This window comes from Chiloscyllium punctatum, chromosome 11 (genome assembly GCF_047496795.1).
Source record: "Chiloscyllium punctatum isolate Juve2018m chromosome 11, sChiPun1.3, whole genome shotgun sequence".
Classification (NCBI taxonomy): domain Eukaryota; kingdom Metazoa; phylum Chordata; class Chondrichthyes; order Orectolobiformes; family Hemiscylliidae; genus Chiloscyllium; species Chiloscyllium punctatum.
The window spans coordinates 17,809,487-17,833,293 of NC_092749.1; the positions used below are offsets into that span (position 1 = coordinate 17,809,487).

The 23,807-nt window shown below is 40.2% G+C and overlaps 1 protein-coding gene across 1 annotated transcript in view; it reads right to left on the bottom strand.

The window, feature by feature from the left end:
• The window catches only part of phf10 (PHD finger protein 10), a 35,806-nt gene extending 12,875 nt beyond the window's left edge, over positions 1 to 22,931 (bottom strand). The window contains exons 1-7 of the mRNA XM_072580380.1: positions 22,810 to 22,931; positions 19,908 to 20,017; positions 19,556 to 19,686; positions 18,816 to 18,899; positions 8,211 to 8,344; positions 6,896 to 7,045; positions 209 to 318 (exon numbers count right to left, since the gene is read on the bottom strand). Of these exons, the coding sequence (XP_072436481.1) occupies positions 209 to 318; positions 6,896 to 7,045; positions 8,211 to 8,344; positions 18,816 to 18,899; positions 19,556 to 19,686; positions 19,908 to 20,017; positions 22,810 to 22,881 (791 nt within the window). The 5' untranslated portion in view covers positions 22,882 to 22,931. The remainder of the gene's footprint in view (positions 1 to 208; positions 319 to 6,895; positions 7,046 to 8,210; positions 8,345 to 18,815; positions 18,900 to 19,555; positions 19,687 to 19,907; positions 20,018 to 22,809) is intronic.
• Between the last annotated feature and the right edge of the window lie 876 nt (positions 22,932 to 23,807).

Genomic DNA, 23,807 nt, shown 5'->3' on the forward strand with positions numbered 1-23,807 from the left:
TTAAATATTTAGTTGTGGAAAAAAAAATTCAAGAAAAAGTTTATTTAAAGTTGCACTTTTGTTTCTACACTTCACTGTGCAATTATAGAGTCAGTGTTGTACAGCATGGAAACAGACCCTTCGATCAAACTTATAATTTTCATACAATAAGCTCTTTTGCACAGGGTTATTGTTTAGTTTTTAAAAAATGCAGGGGTTTTTTTTCCACCTTTTATAATATTCCTGAAATTGGCCTGGTATCAGAGCAACTGGATAAGCCCCAACTTTTGTCCTCTCCGGTGGAAGAACTTTGTATTTTCCCTGGGGCACTTGGATTACCTGCATCGAGAAAAACAAATTAAATACAGGTTCCTTATCCTATATTACTCAGGTTAGTAAAACAACAACAAAAATAAATAAATTAAGCATTTTTACATGTTAAAACAAAATTTATGAACAGAAACAATGCTGCCAAATCGGCTAGTGAGGCAACTGCAGTTCACTATACAGCAAGGACCAAGACACTTCCTGAGCAATGCATGACAATGCTATTTAAATCTCTCTTTCAGAGAGGATTCTGCCTCACATTTCAGACATGCTGAACCTACACTGAGAACGTTAGATTCTGGCACCATCTGATTGGTTTTGAAAAGATTCTATTGTCAAATTGCTGGGGAAAAAAAAACACAAGCACTGAGCTTCAGCAAAATATAAAAAGCAGATTTCTGAACAGACTTTCTCCCACAAAATTCTTAACTTTGAACAAAACGTATGAATCAAAAAATACCAAGCTATGAAAAGAAAATGTTGACTTGGATATTGAAAAGGGCAGGGTATAATTTTCAAATGGAGCATTCATCAGGCAGGTAGAGGAGACCCATCTGCGCAGAGAGGAGGGAGTTAGGGGCTACCAAGTACTCAGCAATGGGCATCCTCACGATCTCAAAGATTACAAAGTGTCTGTGGTTATCATTTACTGACCTTTCAATGACAACCAGATAGAGCAAATCAGCCTCTACCCCCTGAACAGCAGATTATGCCTCTCCCATTTGTCCACAAAATAGTACGGACCCTACGACGAAGAATACAGCCCCATTTTAAATACTTTTAAAAGTTTCCCACACTCATCACCGCTTTGAGGCTTGCTTGAAAATTGCCTTTTGGAAAAAAAAAATTCATTCATGGGGTGAGTGTATCATTGGCTCAGCCAACATTTACTGCCCATCCTTAATTGCCTTGAGCTGCCTTCTTGAATGCTTTAGTCAATTTGGTGTACGCCAACCCACAGTTCTAGAACATAGAACATAGAACAGTACAGCACAGAACAGGCCCTTCAGCCCATGATGTTGTGCCGACCACTTTAAAGATTAGATTAGATTAGATTACTTACAGTGTGGAAACAGGCCCTTCGGCCCAACAAGTCCACACTGACCAGCCGAAGCCTAACCCACCCAGACCCATTCCCTTACATTTACTCCTTCACCTAACACTACGGGCAATTTAGCATGGCCAATTCACCTAACCTGCACATTTTTTTTGGGATTGTGGGAGGAAACCGGAGCACCCGGAGGAAACCCACGCAGATACGGGGAGAATGTGCAAACTCCACACAGAGTCACCTGAGGCGGGAATTGAACCCAGGTCTCTGGTGCTATGAGGCAGCAGTGCTAACCACTGTGCCACCGTGCTGCCCTTAATTCTATTGCCAATCTCCATTTAGTTTCCAAAGGGTTAATATTACTGGAAGATAATCCTGCGTTCCCCAGTGATTTGACGAGTTATGATAACCATAGTAGGACCATACAGATCAGTGAGGATCCACATTCATCCAATGTCTGTGCCAAATCTTTTCAGCTATGATGCTACAATTGGTTTGAGGAGGAGGGGAGGCAGGAGTTCCACGCCGAAACACTGTCAAACAACTCCTGCCAACTAAAGACAAATAAGTGCCAATAATGGTGACATTCACGCTCACTTGCCAAATGCCTGGGTTTACTCATGAATGTTCACCATTTGATAGAATCCTACAGCTGAAAACTGATTAAAGGAATATTAACTGTTAATTTCCTGGTAGGTAAGGTGACTGTAATACAGTAATCTTAGTCTATCGTTTTAAAAATTGCAGTCCAACATGAAAAACTAGAAACTTAGTTTAAATACCTTGAATCTTTACAGATTTTACAAGGCTTTGATCAACTAACTGGGTCTTGCACAGCTAATTTTAAGGCTTAATCTATCATACACAAATTTCATCCTATAAAGCATTTAAAACAACAAATTACATTTATATACCACCTTTAACAGTGTAAAAGTCTGAAGGCACATCACAGGAGTAAATAACCTACAGAATTAGATTCTGAGCCACAAAGATACCAGAATCAAGATAGTAGCCAACAGGTAGGTTTTAAAGAATGCCTTAAAAAAAGCAAGCGAGAGAGAGATTGGGACATGAAATTCTAGATCTTGGAACCTCAGCAGATGATGGCACAGCTGTCAATGGGGGAAGAGCAAAGTCATGAATGTAAAAGAAGCCAAAATTCAACAAGAGCATGTAGTTCAGAAGAGGTTATAGAGATAGGAATGGATAAGACTATGCAGAGATGTGAAAACTAGGAGAAGAATTTTAAAATACTACCAGATCAAGAATCAATCAGCAATCATAGGTCATGATCCATCATCATCTGATGACATGATGTGAAATAAAAACAGAAAATGCTTTCCAGAGATGCAGCAAGACCTCCTGAGGTTCTCCAGTACTTTGTTTGTATTTCAGAATTTCAACATCTGCACTATTTTAATTTTAGTTAAAACATGATTCAAGTTGGACTATGGGAGTAGAAAGAAAATAAAGTTTCAAAATCCACTTTGTGTGTCTCTACAAAACTGTTCTAACCTATTTCTCACGGTGCTGCCCTACTGTGCATATTTTCCACATTCAGCAAGTAAATCACATGAAGGGCTTGGCAATAGATAAGATGTTGCACAGTATGTCTGATCTGTGCAGAATGTGAGCAACTATACATTTTCGAACATGAATTCTCCTCTTATATGTAATTCTCCATTCGCTCCCCTCCTGGATAGAGTTGTAATTTTCATAGACTGTCAAAGTCACCTTCTCTCCCTGGCATCTTGTTTTTCTCCTTTTCTCTGAATTATCTAAGCTTTAAACTTGCTACTGACAGCCTCCTATATTGCAGTCAAGAATTATGATATTGCTTTGCAGAACTCGTTGATTTCATCAGTCATCTTTTGTGTGCTTTAATCTCCAGGTTTCATCCAACTATTCCCTCAAACCTGGTATCATTATCTAAGTATCACTTGCCTGCTTCCTAACTTTTCAATCTCCATACAAACTAACGGGCATAGCTCTACATCTACAAGAGTTAAAAATTGTGTCAAGGGCTAAACGTACCACAGCATTCATTAAATTTGGCCTCCACTGCTCCAGTAAGATTTGTGGAGGCTGGTGGGGTAATGGTTGTAAAAAGAATGTCTCCCTACATTTCCATTAAGATGAGAAGAAGAAGTGTTCAAGGCTCTTCCTTATATCACAGTATGAGAAGAAACTCTCAAAATTCAACCGTTTTCCAATTGGTGAAATTTTACTTCTCTCAGTGTAATATGCCAATGGTTCAGAAATGCCACAGCAACAACATGATTATCAAATTCACAAAGGTGACATGCAGCCCACCAAATACACAGAGTGACTCTCAAAACTGCCCAATAAAAGGACCAAGTGATGCATAGTGTAAGCACCATGTGATCTATTCTATGGACAGCTCAAGCCATACACCAAGGGAGTAAAGCGCAAACAGCACATAAGGACAACCATATGATCTGCCTTTTCAAACATTGCAAATGAAAGAACTTATGATTAACCCACTACCAAATATCACAAAACTATTGAGATTAACATTCTAAGGTAAATTAATTTTTTTAATACAGGCAGATCAAGAAAATGTGTTATCTTGGTGCATTTTAATTTGTTGCCAATTAATTTATAAACTAGGTCACTTTGGTATTTTCCTAAAAACAGACATTTTAATTGATTATTTCCTCAGTGTCTCTAATACTGAGAGACAGGGAGTTGTGGAGAGGTAAAATGATTTAGCTGTCCATAGACATAAATTATGGAATACAAATGCGCAGGTACAAAAAGTAAGTAAAAGGCAAATGGATTGCTGAACTTTATCTCAAGAGCATTGTCACACAAAGTGGATGAAGTGAAAATCCAATTGCACAGAGACTTATCTAAACTGGAGAACAAAATGCAGATTGGGCACCCAACTCTGAAAAGATACATCTGCATGGTGTGGGTACGGTTAGTTAACATTGACACCACAGCTTAAATCAAACAGGATTACATTATGGAGCCAAGTTAAATAAACTTTGGTTATCTTCCCTGGAGTTTAGAAGGGTAAGGCAGAGTCTAATTAAGACATTTACAATGATTTAAAAAAATTGGTAGAGTAGGTATTGTAAAACTGTTTTCTCTGTTAGAGCATCAAGAAAAGAGGACGCATCTTAACATTGAGATAGGCCTAGCAGAAGAGAAATCAGGAAGCACGTTGCCTCACGCAGAAGACTGTGAAATCTATTGTGTCTTGTTGGATGAAGGGATTAATGGACATAGATCAAAGGTTAATAGAATCAAAGTATAAAGCAGAACAGGTTCGCAAGACTGAATAAATTTGCTTTCTATGCCATGTTATAATATAATATATAGAAAAGATGACAGCTAATTTAAAAGCCCTGAAATTTCTGTGACCATATGCACGTCCAGAAGTCTCCTAAATGTCCCCAATGACCCTGCCTCCACAACTGCTGCTGGCAACGCATTCCATGCTCTCAACTCTAAAGAACCTGCCTCTGACATCCCCTCTATACTTTCCTCCAACCAGCTTAAAACTATGACCCCTCATGTTAGTCATTCCTGCCCTGGGAAATAGTCTCTGGCTATCGACTATCTATGCCTCTCATTATCTTGTATACCTCAATTAGGTCCCCTCTCCTCCTCCTTTTCTTCAATGAAAAAAGTCCGAGTTCAGTCAACCTCTCTTCATAAGATAAACCCTTCAGTCCAGGCAGCATCCTGGTAAACCTCCTGTGAACCCTCTCCAAAGCATCCACATCTTTCCTATAATAGGGCGACCAGAACTGGACGCAGTATTCCAAGTGCGGTCTAACCAAAGTTTTATAGAGCTGCAACAAGATCTCACGACTCTTAAACTCAATCCCCCTGTTAATGAAAGCCAAAACACCATATGCTTTCTTAACAACCCTGTCCACTTGGGTGGCCATTTTAAGGGATCTATGTACCTGCACACCAAGTGTTCCTCCACACTGCCAAGAATCCTATCCTTAATCCTGTACTCAGCTTTCAAATTCGACCTTCCAAAATGCATCACCTCGCATTTATTCAGGTTGAACTCCATCTGCCACCTCTCAGCCCATCTCTGCATCCTGTCAGTGTCCCGCTGCAGCCTATAACAGCCCTCTATACTGTCAACGACACCTCCAACCTTTGTGTCATCTGCAAACTTGCTGACCCATCCTTCAATCCCCTCATCCAAGTCATTAATAAAAATTACAAATAGTAGAGGCCCAAGGACAGAGCCCTGTGGAACATCACTCACCACAGACTTCAAGGCAGAATATTTTCCTTCTACTACCACTCGCTGTCTTCTGTTGGCCAGCCAATCCTGTATCCAGACAGCTATGTTCCCCTGAATCCCATTCCTCCTGACCTTCTGAATGAGCCTACCACGGGGAACCTTATCAAATGCCTTGCTGAAGTCCATATACGCCACATCCACAGCTCGACTCTCATCAACTTGTCCAGTAACATCCTCAAAGAACTGAACAAGGTTTGTGAGGCATGACCTACCCCTCACAAAGCAGTGTTGACTGCATTTAATCAAAGCCATGCTCTTCCAGATGGTCATAAATCCTATCCCTCAGAATCCTTTTTAACACCTTGCAGACGACAGACGTGAGACTTACTTCTGTTAGGGAGGGAGTTCCAGGACTCTGATCTAGTGATATGGAAGGATACAGCAACACAATTCCAAATCAGGATGGTGATGGGCTTAGAAGGAAACTTACAAGTGGCGATGTTCCCTCTACTTATGACAACAATAACCCTGAAAACTGCCTACCTTCTGTAGATTATGCACTATTACGTTGAATGAAATAGTATCAGCACTAAACAAAATATTACAAGTTTGCACTCACGCTGGAATTTTATTTTCTACTCCCCTCCAGCACTGGGCAGCATGTTCCTGAAATGTACTGCAGCGTTATTTCAGCAATATGTTAATATTCAAAATATAAAGACAAAGTGCTAGAGCAACTCAGCAGTCTGGCATCATTTATGGAGAGATGTGCAAGGTTAACATTTAATTTAATATGACTTCTTCGGAGTTCTGAAATGTTAATGCTACTTCTCTGTCCACTAATGCTGCCAGACCTGCTGAATTCCCCCTGCACTTTGTATGTTTTTCACCTCTCCCTCATCCAGTATGGCTAATATCAAAGTTAAAGTGGCTACTCTCAAGAGTGCGGTGCTGGAAAAGCACAGCAGGTCAGGCAGCATCTGAGGAGGAGAATTGACGTTTCAAGATTTCATCATAGCCCTGATGAAGGACTTATGCCCGAAACATCGACTCTCCTGCTCCTTGGATGCTGCCTGACCTGCTGTACTTTCCCAGCACCACACTCTCGACTCTGATCTCCAGCATCTGCAGTTCTTACTTTCTACCTTAAAAAGGAAGCTGCTGATTGAGATTGGGACAGAGGGATTTTTCTTCTACAGAAATGAAAATTATTGTCAGGATTAATACTGGTTGCTTTGTTTTGCATCTCAGAATTTCACTGTGTTTGAAGTTACCTCAGACTAGGATTAATGTGGACTTACCTGTGTCTGCAAATCGAAGTAAGCTCGCCTTTCCTCCATCCGTTCCCTGTTGAAATTACTGTTAAATTCTGCAGCTTTCTTTGCAGCTTTCTTGATGTATTCTGGAACTTTACTCGGCTCAACCTTCTGTGTGTTTTGCAATTGCATTTGCTGCACAAAAAAAAAGTCACAAGGTGAGTTTCAAATTGGAATGCTCAAAACAATGCTGCAGAGACACGGTATGGAAATAATTTAATATGTCAACCTTTCAACTTCATGCATTTTCAGGCTATTAAAAAAATGTTTTCCTAAAAAGGAAGAGACTAATGTAAGATACAGGGAAAGGCAGCCTCAAACAATGGATTGTACAAATACTCTTAAAACGAGGGGAGTTTGGGTAATTTTAGTGTCCAATTCAACATAGTCCAAAACAATTCATAATTTGGCATTAACTAGCAATTTCACTCAAAAGGGATTAACATTAGTATTCCATTAACCAGCATTAATGTTGTTCACCAGGGAAGAGCAAAATCAGATCCAAAATACACAAATTTTAGATATTTAAGGTTGATCATGTGAGAATGAAATTTGAGATTAAAGCAACTCCTAAATAATGTTGGACCATAGATATAATTGGAAAAACATGTCAATTTTCAAAAGAGATTTGGATCTTTGCTTGAGAAGGAAACACTTTCAAAGCTATGGGATAAAGGCAGGAGAGTGGGAATAATTGGATGAGCTAGCCCCCTGAAGAGACAGGAAATGCTGAATGCCCTGTACTTGCTGTATGATCCTATACACCAAAATATCATTTTTCCATTGCTCAATAAACCTTCAATTCCACATGGTGGCATAAAAAAATGCTAGAGTATAATCTAATTTTTTTAAAGGTTTCATCTCCTCCAACATAATAGGATTTCTGGAAAATAAAGTTCAAACAAACTTCAATTTTCTGTTTAAGACAGATCAGGTTTACACTGATTTTTAAAAAATCTTTTTGAAAGAGTTCAATAGCTAAGACAGATAGAATAGAATTACCATTAGAACTAGCAATTACTAGTATAACTACTGTTTGCTACTGCGATTAACACCATGGAACAAGGTTGTGTGTGAAATTTAGCTCAACAGAGCTACATACAATAGTTGAAATGAGCAACATTTCATAGATTAAAAGGTGGAAGTAGAGGGAAGAAAGCAACAGACAACAATAGTCTGTATTTTATTTTGCACAAAACATGAACCAAATGCCACATCACAGCTTTCAATTTGCAGGGGTTGCAAAGGAAGATAGAACTTTATACATCAAACATTCTAAGTCCACTCCCCCAGTACTGACCGAGTATTCCTTGTAGCGATCAGTGATCTGCTGCCGCTCTCGGTCCTGCAGAACCACAGCATATTCGGCATATTTGGTAGGGTATTCCTTGATCATCAGATCGATAACTTCATCGCTCCTCAGAGCAGTTAAACCTAAAGCAAAGCATTTATTGTTGGTCAGTGGTCAGGAACAGAAGAATGGGATGGTGAGGGGACCCAAAGTGAGAGGAATGACAGTCACTCCTATTGTCCAATCAGAGGTTTTCTCAGCTGCCTTTGATGAAAAACGGGAGCTGTAGGGTAGATAAAGTAAACTTACCATTGCACCATGGTACAGGAAGCCATTCAATAGGGAGAATGTAGTAGTTGTATAGTGAGGAGGAGTACACCATTCTCTGCAAAAATGACAGCAGGTCCATATGAAAATGCTGCCGCTTTCAGACTTCTGGAAAGGAGTTAAGTGAAAGTGGGAGAATCCCGTAGTCATGATCCACGTAGGTATCAATGACACATGTAAAAGTAGGAAAGGTGTTCTGCATAGAGTGTATGAGGAGTCTTTATACACAAAGATGTTCTTCAGCCCACTGAGTGGCATATACTGAGCATTCAGCTTTTCCTATTCCCATTTTTTGTTCCAGCACTTAGCCTAAAGCCATGGCATTTTGAGTACTCTTCTAAATAGTTATTAAATGTCGAGGGGTCCTGCCTCAACCACCCTTCATAAATAATTAAAAAAAGGTTGATGAAGTGAACAAATATTTTGTCTTCACTGTAGAGACTATAAAAATCAGTCCAGTAATATCTGTAAATCACAAGGTGGAAGAGGGAGGAGAACTTTGTGAAATTACAATCACGCGGGGAGTGACAGCAAACCGGTGGACGCTGTGGGATCACAAGTCTCTAGGTCCAGAAGGATTTCATCCTAGGGTCTTAAAAGAAGTTGAAAATGAGATAGCAGAAATATGAGTGTTAATTTTCCCAAATTGCCCAGGTTCAAAGGTTCTATTTACTCAAGTCACAAATAATGATCCTTTATTCAAGCAGGGGTAGAGGGAGGCAGAAAACAGGAAACTATACGTCAATTAGCTTGATGTCTTGTGTGGGAAGGTGCCAAAAATCAAAGTGATTCGAATTGTACATCTAGAAAAAAAATCTCAATATAATCTGAAATACAGCATTGGCTTTGTTCTTCAACAGAGTGATATGCACTGTGGATAAAGGAAGTCTGTGAAGAACTATAATTCGATTTTTAGAAGGTATTTGAGAAAGGTCCCATAAATGTATATGTATGGTTTTGATATACAATTTAATATCATTTATTTGAATTTGGATTGGAATTAGTGCCACGTGGGTTTGTCTTGTGCGCCTAAAAAGGTTTTAATTATAAATTTTTAGGTATTTCTGTAGCATGGTTATTTCTTTTAAAACACAATCAGCAAAATAGTCTTGAGGCTAATGGGCATTAGTTTTCACTGCTTGCTAGTAAACATTCTCCCAAAGCAAGCATGTATGGATTAGGTTTTAAGTTTAGATATTGATTTTTTTTTCCCTCTTTTAATCAAGGATAAACGCCCATTACTTGGAAGAATTTACAGTTTCAGTTTTACAGATTTGCAAGTCTTGGCTTAAGGTAGATGCAGAAGTTGGTTAGTCTTGATGAAAAAGAGAAGATCTAGAAGTTAATAAGTAGGTCACCTCAGTGTAAGGAGGTTAAATTGCAAGTTTCAAGTATTGCTTAAACCCTAAAAAAGGATAACTTGAAGCTGAGAAAGTCTATTCTTAGGTTGCATGAAGATTCAAGGAAGAGTCATAAAGCATACAGCACAGAAACCCATCCAACCTGATCAGATTTTCCAAGCTGATCTAGTCTCATTTGCCTGTGTTTGGCCCAAATCCCTCCTAACCTTTCCAATCAATGTACCTGTCCAAATGTCTTTCAAAATGTTGTAATGGTACCCACCCCTACCACTTCCTCTGGCAGTTTGATCCATACATGCAACAACTTCTGCTGTGAAAAAGTTGCCCCTCAAGTCCATTTTAAATATTTCCCTTCTCACTTTAAACCTTTACCTTCTAGTTCTGGACTCCCCTACCTTGGGGAAAACAACCTTGGCTATTTATCCTATGATTGCCCCTCATGATTTTATAAACCTCTATAAAGGTCATCCCTCAGCTTCTGACACTAAGTGTTCTTTAGTTACTATGTCATTTCCTCATTCACTATCACCAATTCTCCAGTTTTAGATGTAAGGGGCCTACACTTGTCTTCGTTAATCTTTTTTCTTTTCACTTAATTATAGAACCTCTAACAGTCACTTTTACATTCCTTGCAAGTTTACTTACATCACTATTTTTCCTAAACCTCTTGATGCTTCTATACTGAATTCTAAATTGCTCCCAAACCTCAGGCTTGTTTACTTTCTTGTCGCAACATTTTACGACTACAATTTGGAACTAAATACGATCCTTAAATTTATTTTGTTAACCACTGTTGGGCCACGTTTCCTGTTGTATTCTTCTGCTGGAAAAGCATGTGTAACTGCTGCAATGCATGTATTAAATCATTAAATAATAACCACTGTCCACGATCATACTTTTTAATGAAGCTTCAGAGTCTCTCGGCCAACTCACCCCTCATTCTTTCATAATTTTCTCAGATCAGATTTGGGACCCAAATTATGGTTTATGACCTTTTTCTATCCCAAAGAATTCTACCATATGATGGTTGTTTGGTTTTCATTTTTTTAAAAAAGGTCTTCTCACAACAAGATTATTCATTCACCCATTGGCATTGCCAGGGTCCAGGACGTCTCCAATCGGGTGTATAAGGTTCTAAAGGGGAGGGCGAACAGCCAGAAATCGTGTTACGTATTGGCACTAATGATATAGCCAGGAAAAAGATCGAGGATATTAAAAAGTGATTTCAGGGAGTTAGGATGGAAGCTGCAAAGCAGGACGAACAGAGTAGTGTTCTCTAGTTTACTAGTGGTGCCATGAGATAGCGAGGCGAGGAACAGGGAGCGGGCGCAGCTTAACACGTGGCTGAGCAGCTGGTGTAGGAGGGAGGGCTTCAGATATGTAGATAATTGGGATACCTTCTGGGGAAGGTGGGACCTGTACAAGGAGGACGGGTTGCATCTGAACTGGAAGGGGACCAATGCCCTGGGTGGAAGGTTTGTTCGAGTAGTTCGAGAGGGTTTAAACTAGTATGGCAGGGCGGTGGGAACCTGAACTGTATACCGGAGGTGAGAGTTGATGCAGATGAGGCAATAGCAAGAGGTAGACCAGCTAGTGGGAAGGATTTTCCTAGGAAGGAACCAAGGGATCAGTTAAAGTGTGTTTGCTTTAACGCAAGGAGTATCAGGAATAAAAGTGATGAACTTAGAGCATGGATCAGTCCCTGGTGCTATGATGTTGTGGTCATAACAGAGACATGGGTTTCTCAGGGGCAGGAATGGTTGCTGGATGTTCCAGGGTTTAGAGCATTTAAAAGGAATAGGGAGGGGGAAAAAAAAAAGAGGGGGTGTAGCGCTACTAATCAGAGAGGGTATCACAGCTACAGAAGCTTCCATTGTAGAAGAAGGTCTGCCTACCGAGTCAGTATGGGTGGAAATTAGGAACAGGAAGGGAGCAGTCACCTCGTTAGGGGTTTACTACAAGCACCCCCCTCCCACCACCCCAATAGCAGCAGGGAGATGGAAGAAAGCATAAGTCGGCAGATTTTGGAAAAGTCTGGACGTAGTAGGGTTGTTGTAATGGGTGTTGTACTGGCCTATAATTTTGACTTTGTGTTTTCATGCCATTGTGTGTTCAAAGCCCCACCGACAACAGTACCTTTAACTGATACCTGTATCTACAATGCCCCAACAGAATGACTAAGTCTTCAGCCTAAAACAAGAAATTCAGGAAGTCAGGCACAATGGCATCCTGACAACCCTCCAAAGGTGAGTCAGCTAGAGGAAAATATCATCTAAGGATACAAACTTGAATTCTTAAGGGGAACAGTGAGAGAATTTATTCAGTAGAACGAAAACATTATTACATTTAATCAACACTGTCTTTACAAGATTTATTTACAATCATAACTATAGCTTACTTCTTGGCATCATATTTACCTGTTTGCTTCCATTTTGTAAGTGTACATACTGTGTAGTCTGAAATAATTAATAACTGATTTCCAAATTCTCAAAATTATACCTCGTTCACTCAAATTTAGAGCATCAACATGAGCAGTAAGAGGGGATGTTGTGAAGGTTCATGAGGTTGGTTGTAAAAATGAGGAAATTCAGTTACTTTGACAAGACAGAGATTTGATAAAGGTACTTAAAATCATGAGGGCACTTAACAGAGTAGATAGAAGAAAATGTGTTTGTATTGGGAGGGAAAGGATCAAGAACCAGAAGGGACAGATTTAAAACCATTGATAAAAATAGACAATAGCATTATGAGGAAAAAGTATTTTACACAATGAGGGGTTAGATCTGCAGATAGGTCTAGAGGAGTAGAGGCAGGTTCAATCAAGACATTCAAGAAGGGAATGGGTCATCAGAAAAACAAGAACAGGTGGGGCAATAGGGAGAATGCAATGGAGTAGCACTGAGCAGGCACAAGGGGCTAAATGGTCTCCTTCTCTGCTGTAACATTGCTCTTATATCTTAAAAGGTGTTTCACTCGATAAAGTATTCCTCAGGGGCTAGCACATGCTCGATGGACTGAAGGTTTATAGATTAGATTACTTACGGTGTGGAAACAGGCCCTTCAGTCCAACAAGTCCACACCGACCCGCCGAAGAGCAACCCACCCAGACCCATTCCCCTACATTTACCTCTTCACCTAACACTACGGACAGTTTCACATGGCCAATTCACCTAACCTGCACATTTTTGGACTGTGGGAGGAAACCGGAGCACCCAGAGGAAACCCATGCAGACACAGGGAGAACGTGCAAACTCCACACAGATAGTTGCCTGAGGCAGGAATTGAACCCAGGTCTCTGGCGCTGTGAGGCAGCAGGACTAACCACTCTGTGCCACTATGCTGCCCATAAACGTTCTCCAGTCAATTGGCACACTCTATTCATACAGTTTAAAAGCTATTTTTCCCCTTGAATTTGTATTCTTGCAAAAATGCCCTGATGCATACAAGATGAAAAGCTTCACTAAAGTGTCTTTTTTTAGTAATACTCAAAATCTGTGCTACCTTATGACCTTTTCTATTTTACTCCCAAGATTTAAAATCGATTCAACCACCCACTGATGCAGTAACTCAGTTCAACAAACAGGTCCCACTTAAATATACTTTCATTACGTGACTTGGCTTAATTAAGTTTATAAGCAGCATGATTCAAAAATAGTTGGCTAAGGCTCATTTCACTTTACACAAAAAAAAACTTATCATTCTGCCCATTGAGCTTGTCTTACTGCTCAATTAGCTGAGGTACTTCAACGTTTGTAGACTTTGCTCCATATCCTTCAATACCTTTGCATATTATAGATCTGTTGACCTTCAACTGACCTTGTATCCAAAACCTCTTTCGGGAAAAAGGATTCCAGATGTCCATTATCCTATCTCTAATGTTAATTTTATGGCCTTCTGCTTCTCAGTAGCCTCTCTGCATTTGCCCGTTGAGCATGTTAACTCTTCATTATTTCTAAACTGAAAAAGGTAAGCAACCCATATTGATTCAAACTGTCCACAGTTTAACCCTTTTAAGCCCTGATTCAAGTCTGGCGGATTGCTGCTGTATCCCCTTAACAGGTCAACCTATTCTTCCTGAGGTGCAGTGTCCAAAATTGAATGCAGTACTCCAGATGGGCTCAATACAACAAACATCACTTTCTCATATTTGAAGTCCAATCCCCTTGAAATAAAGGCCAAAATACCATTACATGATTATTTACAGACTGTCACTTAGAATAACATATTTCCTCTATTTAAGCCTACAGCTCAAAATCCAGTTGGAGTGGGTTTGAACTAGTCTCAGAACATATGTATGATATTCAACTGGGACATGGCATTATATATAAAAAAAAACTACAGCTGGCTTTAAATTTGTAATGTGTTACGACTAAATTGTAATGGATCACCACAGAGCCAAACCTGGGCACGCCAGATATCTGTTGACAATTTAGGTCATGTTTGTATTCCAGCTCCCACATTTGGATCAGAGATTGAATTGACTTTTATCATCCTCTACCAAGTTGTCTGCAGGAAAAAATACTGGAAAGGCTTGACACAGCCATCTGTCCATCCCCTTCCCCCAGTATAGGAAAGGATAGATTTCTGCAAGTAAATCATGCTGAACCACAATGAAATGCTCACTAGTGATTCTTCATCAGGTTCTATGAAAACCTCTCTTCTTCCAAGTGACAATGGAAGTAGAGGATAATATTGGATATGCCCTCTAACAGTGTCATTTTGGATCTTTCATGCCAATGTTTATGTGCTTTTGTTCAAAAATTAATTCACAGCCAGCATTTATCACCCATTCCAAATTGCCAGAAAGCAGGTAAGAGTCAGTCAAATCAGATTTTCTGAGGATCTGGAGACACACAGAGGCCAGATCAGCTAAGCTTGACAGATACATATCCCTTAAAAGGACATTAGTAAATCAGAAGGGTTTCACGACAATCAATAGTAATTACATAGCAGTCATTAGGCTAACTGTTTTTAAAATAAATTTAAACTTCAACCATTTCTCAAATGGATTCAAACCCATGTAATCAGAACTAGGGTGTTTCTGGATTATTAGCCCAGTGACATTACCCTGACACCATCATTGCCCCACAAGCCTTCTTCCATTTTTAAAAAATCTAAATCTATCACTGTAACCTGCTTCTCCTTCATGTTGTCTAGCTCACCCTTCAACATGTCTACATTGTTTATCTCAACCAATCCCTCAAAATAGCATTCTCACCAACACCAGAAGGTTCACTGAACCCAAAATTCTGCTTTCTCTCTGCAGATGCTGCCGGACCCGCTGAGTTTCTCCACCAATTTCTGGTTTTTGTTTCAGATTTCCAACATCCATAGTTCTTTGTGCAATAATATGTAAAACATTCTCACGACGTTCGGGTCAAAAAGTTCCTTCTGAATTCCCGATTTGATTTCTCTGTGACTATCTCGCATTGATGGTCTCTTGTTACACTCTTCCCCATGCAAGGAAAAATGTTCATTCTGTAACAAAACCGATCAGTGTAAAGAACCCTCAGTGGTCACAGGCACAGACTGGCATGTGGAATTTTGATATGGCAATGACAGAGACCAGGCTTCAGAAAGGACAAGCCTTTGTGTTAAATATTGCTGGGTACAACGTGTTCAGAAGATATAGAAAACAAAAAAGGAAAGGGAGGATGAATAGCAGTATTGGTTAAGGACAGCATAACAATGCTGGAGAAAGAGGTTTTGGAAATGTTACACAGAATCAATTTGACTAGAATTAAAAGAACAAAAAAGGACACGAATATGGAGGAAACATACAGAGAAATGCAAACATATATAGTAGTTATAATGGGAGACAACAATAACCAAGCATAGACTGCGATGCTTTTACTTTACAGGGCAAGTGTGCCTGGAATGCATGCAGGAGAGCTTCCTACAGCAGTAGGATTCCCAGCCCTGCAAGAAAGGGTGTATTGTTGAACCTAGTTCTTGGAAAGGAGGTAGGGGAACATTTAGCAGACAATGTTTATTGCACTGTAGGATTCAGGATGGTGGTGGAGAAAGACATGCAGAAACTGAACAACAGGCTACCTTCAAAAGAGAGATGGCTCTTGTGCATCCAAGGTATATTCCCACAAATGAGAATGGTAGAATGAACAAATCCAGAGCCATCTAGATGACAAATTTTATAGAAGATAAATAGTATAGAAGATAAAGTGCACTTATCATAAGTGTCAGGTAGTGAACAAAGTGGAATATGGAAGGTTCAGAAGGATTGGGAGGGGGAGGGGGTTGAAAAAAAAAACAAATAAGAGAAGCAAAGAAAAGTGGAGAAAGAATGGCAACCAACATAAGGAAACATCCCAAAGTCTTCTTTAACCATTAAAATATAAGTAGCAAAAGAGAGTGGTAAAACAGAGGAGTGGCCAAAAGGGGATTTACATCTGGAGGCAGGAGACAGCTGAAGTGTTGAAAGTATACTTGACACCTATCTTTACAGGTGTGAGAGAAAGACAGTGAAGGCTACACAGTCACTAAAACTGATAGGGCAGAAGTGTTGGTTAGACTTAAAAGGAGACAAGACACCAGAACCAGATGGGATGCATCCAAGGATTTTGAAGATAGAGAGTAGAATTGCAGGGGTATTCGCCACAACCTTCCAGACTTCCCAAGACTCGGGGGAAGATGCTGTAAGACTGGAAAATTGATCATCTGTGGCAATGTTCAAGTAAGGTTGCAAGAATAAAACCAATAATTACAGACCGTCAGTTTAACTTCAGCAAAGGGGAAGGTTCTAGAGATTATTCGGGTTAGAATTAGTAATTACATGTAATGAGGTGGCTTGATTTGGAAGAGTCAGCATGAATATCTCATGGGGAAATCATTTTCCAAACTAATAAATTTTTTTTGAAAAGCTAACAAAGGCTTGATGAGAGCAATACTATTGACGCGATGTACGTCAACTTTCAGAGGATATTTAATACAGCGCCACACAACAGATCGGTGATAAAAATTATGTCATGGATTCGGTATTACCATCACTGAATGTGCCATTATAACATCCCAGCACTTACCATTAACAAGAAAATAGCTGGATTAGTCATCTCAACACAGTGGCTACAACAGCAGGTCAGAAGCTGGAAATTCTACAATAAGTAACTCACATTCTGATCAGCATTTACATGACATAAGTAAGGAGCATGATGGAATATGCTTCACACGAAAGGGAATCGGTGAAGCATTAATGGAAATAAGAATATAGTAGATGTATTCAACTATGTTTTGTATCAGTCTTCATTGTAATGGATGCAAGGAACATCTAGTGGTTATAAATCAGGAAATTAAATGAAGGGTGGAGCTCTGGAAGATTACAATCAGGGTATTGGTAGTGAACAAATTGCTGGACCTATGGGTTGACAAGTTCCTGGGTCTTAGTGGACTTCATTCTTGGGTCTGAAAAGAATGACCAATAGGCAAGTTAATGCATTGCTTTAATTTTCCCAAGATTCACAGAAGGTTCCATTAAATTGAAAAACAGTGAATGTAACACCTTTATTCAAAAAGGGAGGGATAAAGCAAGAAACTGGAGGCCAGTTACCTTAACATCTATCATAGGGAAAATATTACAAGCTTTTATTAAAGATGTTATAATGGGGCACATGAATAAGTTGGAGTTTAGAAGCGTAAAGGCTGACTTGATTAAAGCATAAAATGATCTGAGAAAAAAGGACTTTCTCTTGTGGAAGAATCTAGACCGAAGGGTCACTTTTTAAAAAAAAAGGACTTGGCCATTTAAGTCAGAGATGAGGAGAACATTTTTCTCTCAAAGGATCATGAGTCTTGAGCTGTCTCAGATCATTGGTTTACAGAGCAGTATGAGGCCAACAGAGTGGGTTCAATTCCCATCACCGGTTTGAAGTTACCATGAAGGACTCTCCTTCTCAACCTCTTTCCTTGTCGGAGGTCTGGTAGCCCTCAGGTTAAATCACCACCAGATGCTTCTCTCTAATGAGAGTTCAGCCCCTATGGTCTGGCAAGACTATGGTGACAACCAAAAAATAACTCAAGACTGTGGAAGTGGAAAGTTTAGATCTTTTAAGACAGAGTCAGGCAGGTTTTTAATAAACAAGGGGGTTAAGTGTTTTTGGGATAGGCAGGAACGTGGAATGTTTGGGAGAAGATTTGTAGCTCGGGTGCTGGTTGTTGTGGTTCTGTTCGCTGAGCTGGGAATTTGTCTTGCAAACGTTTCGTCCCCTGTCTAGGTGACATCGTCAGTGCTTGGGAGCCTCCTGTGAAGCGCTTCTTGTGCTGTTTCCTCCGGCATTTATAGTGGCCTGTCTCTGCCACTTCCGGTTGTCAGTTCGAGCTGTCAGCTGTAGTGGCCGGTATATTGGGTTATACTCCAACAGGCTTACCAAAAACGTTATCAGAAATAACGCTTCTCTCCTGTTCACGTAAACTATTTAGGAGAAAGTGAGCACTGCAGATGCTGGAGATCAGAGCTGAAAGAGTGTTGCTGGAAAAGTGCAGTCAGGCAGCATCCAAGGAGCAGGAGAATCAACATTTCGGGCATGAGCCCGTCAAGAATCCTGGAATTGAACCTGGCACCCTGGTGCTGTGAGGCAGCAGTGCTAACCACTGAGCCACCGTGCTGCCAGTGATTCCTGAAGAAGAGCTCATGCCCGAAACGTCAATTCTCCTGCTCCTTGACCTGCTGCACTTTTCCAGCAACACTTTTTCACCTAAACTATTTCCCTATTATAGCAAATTCCACATTCTCACCACTCAGGAAATTCTGAGGAAAACACATTACCCAATTTGACTTCTTGGTGACTGTCTCATGCTGATCATTTAACTTAATAACAGCACACGCACTACTTAGTACTATTTAAATACATTTAGAATAATGATCCCATTCAGAAAAAGGACGATGAACAAGATGACAATTTGGCAAACAACGTACCTAAAGTGCACTGGGTTTCTGTGATAACATTCATCTCCCTCAGATATAGTTTCTCTTTGTGAGATAGATCGCGTCTTTCCAGATCTGGCAAAGAACATGTATAATTTATTTTAAAGAATTAAACTTAATTAATAAATACTAATGGCAGCCTGCACCTTCTTTATAATCTTGTTCTCTCAGACAAACAGGTATGAATAGACAATAGTTCACACTCTTAAATATATTATTTCATGGCACTTGGGTGACACTGGTAAGGCCAGCATTGTTCCTCTTTCTTAAGCTCTTGAACGGAGTGGCTTCCTAGGCTGTTTCAGAAGGTAGTTACCAGTCAACCACATTGCTGTGGGTCTGGAGTCACATGTGGGCTAGATGGGGTAAGAATGGCAGATTCCTTAAGGACATTATTGTTAGAGGATCCTTAGTACACAATGGATTTCCAGTGGATTTGTGCAGGATAGAGTTTCAGTCAGAGGTTAATGGGGAGGTTGCGGGTATGGAGATCTGCTACTTAGATTCTGAAAGCTCTTCGTAAAAGTAGCAACGTGCATCAAAGAACACAACCGTTTCTGAACCATGATAGCCAAAATGATGGGTGAATGACATTTACAACAAATGGATCAAACATCATTGTAATTAATAAATATTTAACATACTTCTGATTACACACAATGTTTATATATCTCAACACAAAAACATTTCTGAACAGATTACATTCCAAACTGAAGCTCAAAAAACCCTACCTGGGTATTTACGCTTGAATGATGTCACACCTAAATATTCACTAACTTGTTCCTGAAGCATGTAATACTCCCCTGTGTCATCAGCTGGCCATTTATATTCTGTTAACATCTCTGCTGGAAAATAGCTGGAGCTGAGAACAAAAAAAGATGTAAATTTGCACAGGTGTACTGTAACCCCAGTAACAAGATTCCATAGAGATAACAACACTAGCAAAATAATGTACGTTCCCAATTCCCAAAGGAGGACAAGGGTGGATATTTTAACCACAAAATCTGTATTTTCCCAAGCAATTCACTTCATATCATAAAAGGGAAAAATATGGAAGCTTTAAAACCAAAAATTAAATTGTACCTGAAGTCCTGAGTTGTGTCACTGCTTTTTGAGCTATCTCCAGATCCCATCCGTCGGCGTTTGGTAGGCTGGCTTGTGGCATCATCATTTGAAGTCTCCTCTGTCTCTTCCTGGAGTGGTGAATGAAACAAATAAAGAACTTGCACTTACAAAGTACTTTGCATTATTATCATACAGCTCAAAGCTCTTTGTAATCAATAAAGTACTTCTCAAATGGGCAGCATGATGGTTAGCACAGCTGCCTCACAGTGCCAGATACCTGGGTTCAGTTCCCACCTCAGGCGGCTGATTGTGTGGAGTTTGCACATTTTTCCAGTGTCTGCGTGGGTTTCTTCCCACAGTCCAAAGATGTGCAGGTCAGGTGAATTGGCCATGCTAAAACTGCCTGTAGTGTTAGGTGAAGGGGTAAATGTAGGGGTATGGGTGGGTTGCGCTTCGGCAGGTCAGTGTGGACTTGTTGGGCCAAAGGACCTGTTTCCACACTAAGTAATCTAATCTAATCTAAACTAAATGAAGTTACTATTGTGTCATGGAAAGTGTGGCAAACAACTTGCACACAGCACCCGAGATGGTAGCGAGTCTATGAAATTCTTTACTGCAGAGGGATGTTGATGCTGAGTCAGTAGATAAGCAGCCCTTTACTAACTAGCACCTATGGGACTAGGTATGTGCAAGATGATCAAATTTTCTGGATAATCAAGAGGTCCACACAATCAACGTAAAAACACAAATAATAAAAATGTAATGCAGGGTATACACACTTTATACTTTTTTTTGAAAATAAACACCATACATCACTTAAATAATAACACAACTTTGCCTGAAATAAAAAATATACTGGAGAGAGCCTTCTCACTCACACCCTCAACTAACTGTTCAGACATTGCAGTAGATCATGTGATTTGTGGGGTAATTGACTCAAAATTGAATTAACTGTAGATATTCTGTATGACCATTCAATTGAACAAATATTTTCATTGAGGTAATTAAGTTTAAAAAAAACTATAACAATCGGACAGAAGAACACAGTAAACTTTGTGGTGTTTTGAGTTTATAACTTTTGCCAGTTTATCAAGACTGCCAGTTTATAAAGGCACTGGTTAAAACAAAGCTTGCTGAATATTAAGAGATAGATTTCCAAATAAGTAAGGAAGTCAAGGATATAGAGAAAGGCAGAAAAGTGGAGTTGATGATTATCAGCCATGATGTCATTAATTGGCAGTACAGACTCAATGAGCAGAATGGCCTTAATACAGCCTCTGAATATGTGTTAGGACCTTTTACACCCACTACATCACTTTAATATCTCCTCCAACATATGGCACGGTTAATTTTGCGGTCCTCCCTCAGTACTGCACTGGAGAATCAGTTTTGATCTTTGCACTTGAACCAGGGTCCTGTGATTCAGAGGCAAGAGTGCTACAGCTGGGTCATAGTGGCACGAAACTCAAACTGAAAAAGATTTTGTTGAGTTGGATCCTTCAAGATACTCAGCAAAATCTCTGAACAAACATTGATCACTTGTGTCCCAAGTAACCTTACACTGCTGTGTCAAATTTTGCTTTATAGTCTCTTGTAAATCACATATTGTATTCTATTAAGAGTAAGGCTAACCAAGTTGATATGCTCCACAAATGTGGTCTGACACAGTACTTCCTGTACATATCTAGAATTTCAAACATTTGTGGTCCTTTGTTATTTATTCCCTTTTACTGAATAATGAGGGATTAAATAAAAAAACATGAAAAAAGGGGAAAAAGGTAGATTTTCCAGGGAATGACAATCTTCCACTTTTTAATGCAACAAAAGTAGTTCACATTTCTGACAGATTCTCATCAGGGTTCTTTCAAAAATGTAAAGCTGTACTTCCATTTTGATAGATCCCATACAATTCAGAAGTGTTTGACAGGTCAGGGGGAAAGGAGGAGAAAGCAACTCACACAAGTTTTGAAAGTGATCAACTGCAGTATTCTGAAATGTAGAATCGTCAGCAGCCACTAACAGCTGGTGCCAAATGGTAAGTACATAAGGCAAAGTTAGAAGTTACACAACACTAGATTATAGTCCAACAGGTTTATTTAAAATCACAAGCTTTCACATTGCTGCTCTTTCATCTGGTGGGCTATAACCTGGTGTCGTGTGACTTCTGACTTTGCCCACCCCAGTCCAAACTGGCATCTCTACATCATACATAAGAGAAGTGTGAGGTAGGATGTCAGAATAGTGAGGGTGAGGGTGAGGGTGAGGGTGGGTGATAATCACAGCAGGGCAGGGTCTGGCTGCAGGACACATCTGCAGTTGGACCAAGCACCAGGAACAGGGTGATGTGGGAGAGAAAGAGATAGAGATAGAGATAGAGATAGAGACAGGTTGGGTCTGATGACAGAGGGAGGAGTTCAATCATGGAGTGTGGGTTGTGGGGGGGGAGCAGGTAGGTGTGTGATACAGAGAGTGAGTGTGTTATGTTACAGTCATAGAGTTATACACCGCAGAAACAGACCGTTTGGTCCAACTTGTCTACTCCAAATCATGGGCCAATGTAAAGTCATGAATTGAAATAATAACACTTCCCCAGGAACGGTGATGGTTTAACTTTCCGAATAATAATATCACCAGAACTGGGAAGTAGAGATGAACCAGGTCCTTCCTGTTTGGAACAGTTTGAGAAGAGGCTTCACTGCGCGCGTCACTACCAGGTGGCTGTACTGAGCGAGAAACACAACATCAACCGACCCCTTTGCTCTGAGCGGGCGGTTACTGCACTTGAACGGTCTCAGTTTCAGCCCGGAGATCGGATAAAACCCAGGCCGGCGATCGCTCATCTCCCCTTCCCACATGCGGGGAGGGGGAAACAAGACAACACCGGACCGAGCGCCTTAGCCCTACAACCGCAGCTACCTACCTTGCCGGACTGAGCTCCCGGAGTTGCCGGATTACTGTCGCACAGGCGGCTCGACGACACCGCGGCGGCCATTTTAACTGTGCAGCGCTGCGCTGCCGCCAGGCAGGTAGGCCGACCATTAGCCTTCCCGCGACGAAGCGCCCCGGCGTCCGACTCAACTCCGGGATACTCACGGTCGGCCAATCAGATGCAGCCTTCTGCAGACAGGTGCCCTCTCATCTGAGCCCTGGGAGAAATCTCATTAGACTTGGGACAGAAAAGGAGTTGAACGCATTGCAAACTTTATTTTCAGTTGTGAGGTGTCTGGAGGTAGCATTAATCCCAAACATGAGCATCAATCTATCACACAGCATGTACAAAGTTAAAAATCACCCAACACCAGTTTGCAGAGTTACATTGTACTTTGCTCAAAAAACTGCATTAATCCATGTAAGACTCTGTTAGTTCATTTTTTAGATTAAAATCAGTCTAAACATTATGGACAGGGGGCTAACACATCTGGCTGACACCAATTGTTAAAGTTAACCTGAGAATGTAACTTTTTAAAAAAGTTTTGTGATTTACATATGAAAGAAGTGAAACTAGCATGGTCATTCTCACAGATGAGAGACTTAACAAACAATCAAGGGATTTTTCAATGTATAATTTCAATTACATCACACTGTAAACTTTTTCTATAAATTCTGTGTCTTACAATTGTGTACTCCACAATCACGTGATGAAGGAGCAGCACTCCGAAAGCTAGTGCTTCCAATTAAACCTGTTGGACTATAACCTGATGTTGTGTGATTTTTAACTTTGTACACCCCAGTCCAACACCGGCATCTCCAAATCATGACACAGTATGTAATGCAGCAATGTATCAACCATCATTCCAAAACCACAACCTCGAACATGTAGAAGGGCAAAAGAAAGATAAAAGAATGGATGCCAATTTTAAAAAGTGCACATTTAAAATTACAAAGGAAAAGCAGATCTCCCCTGGCCAATATGGAATT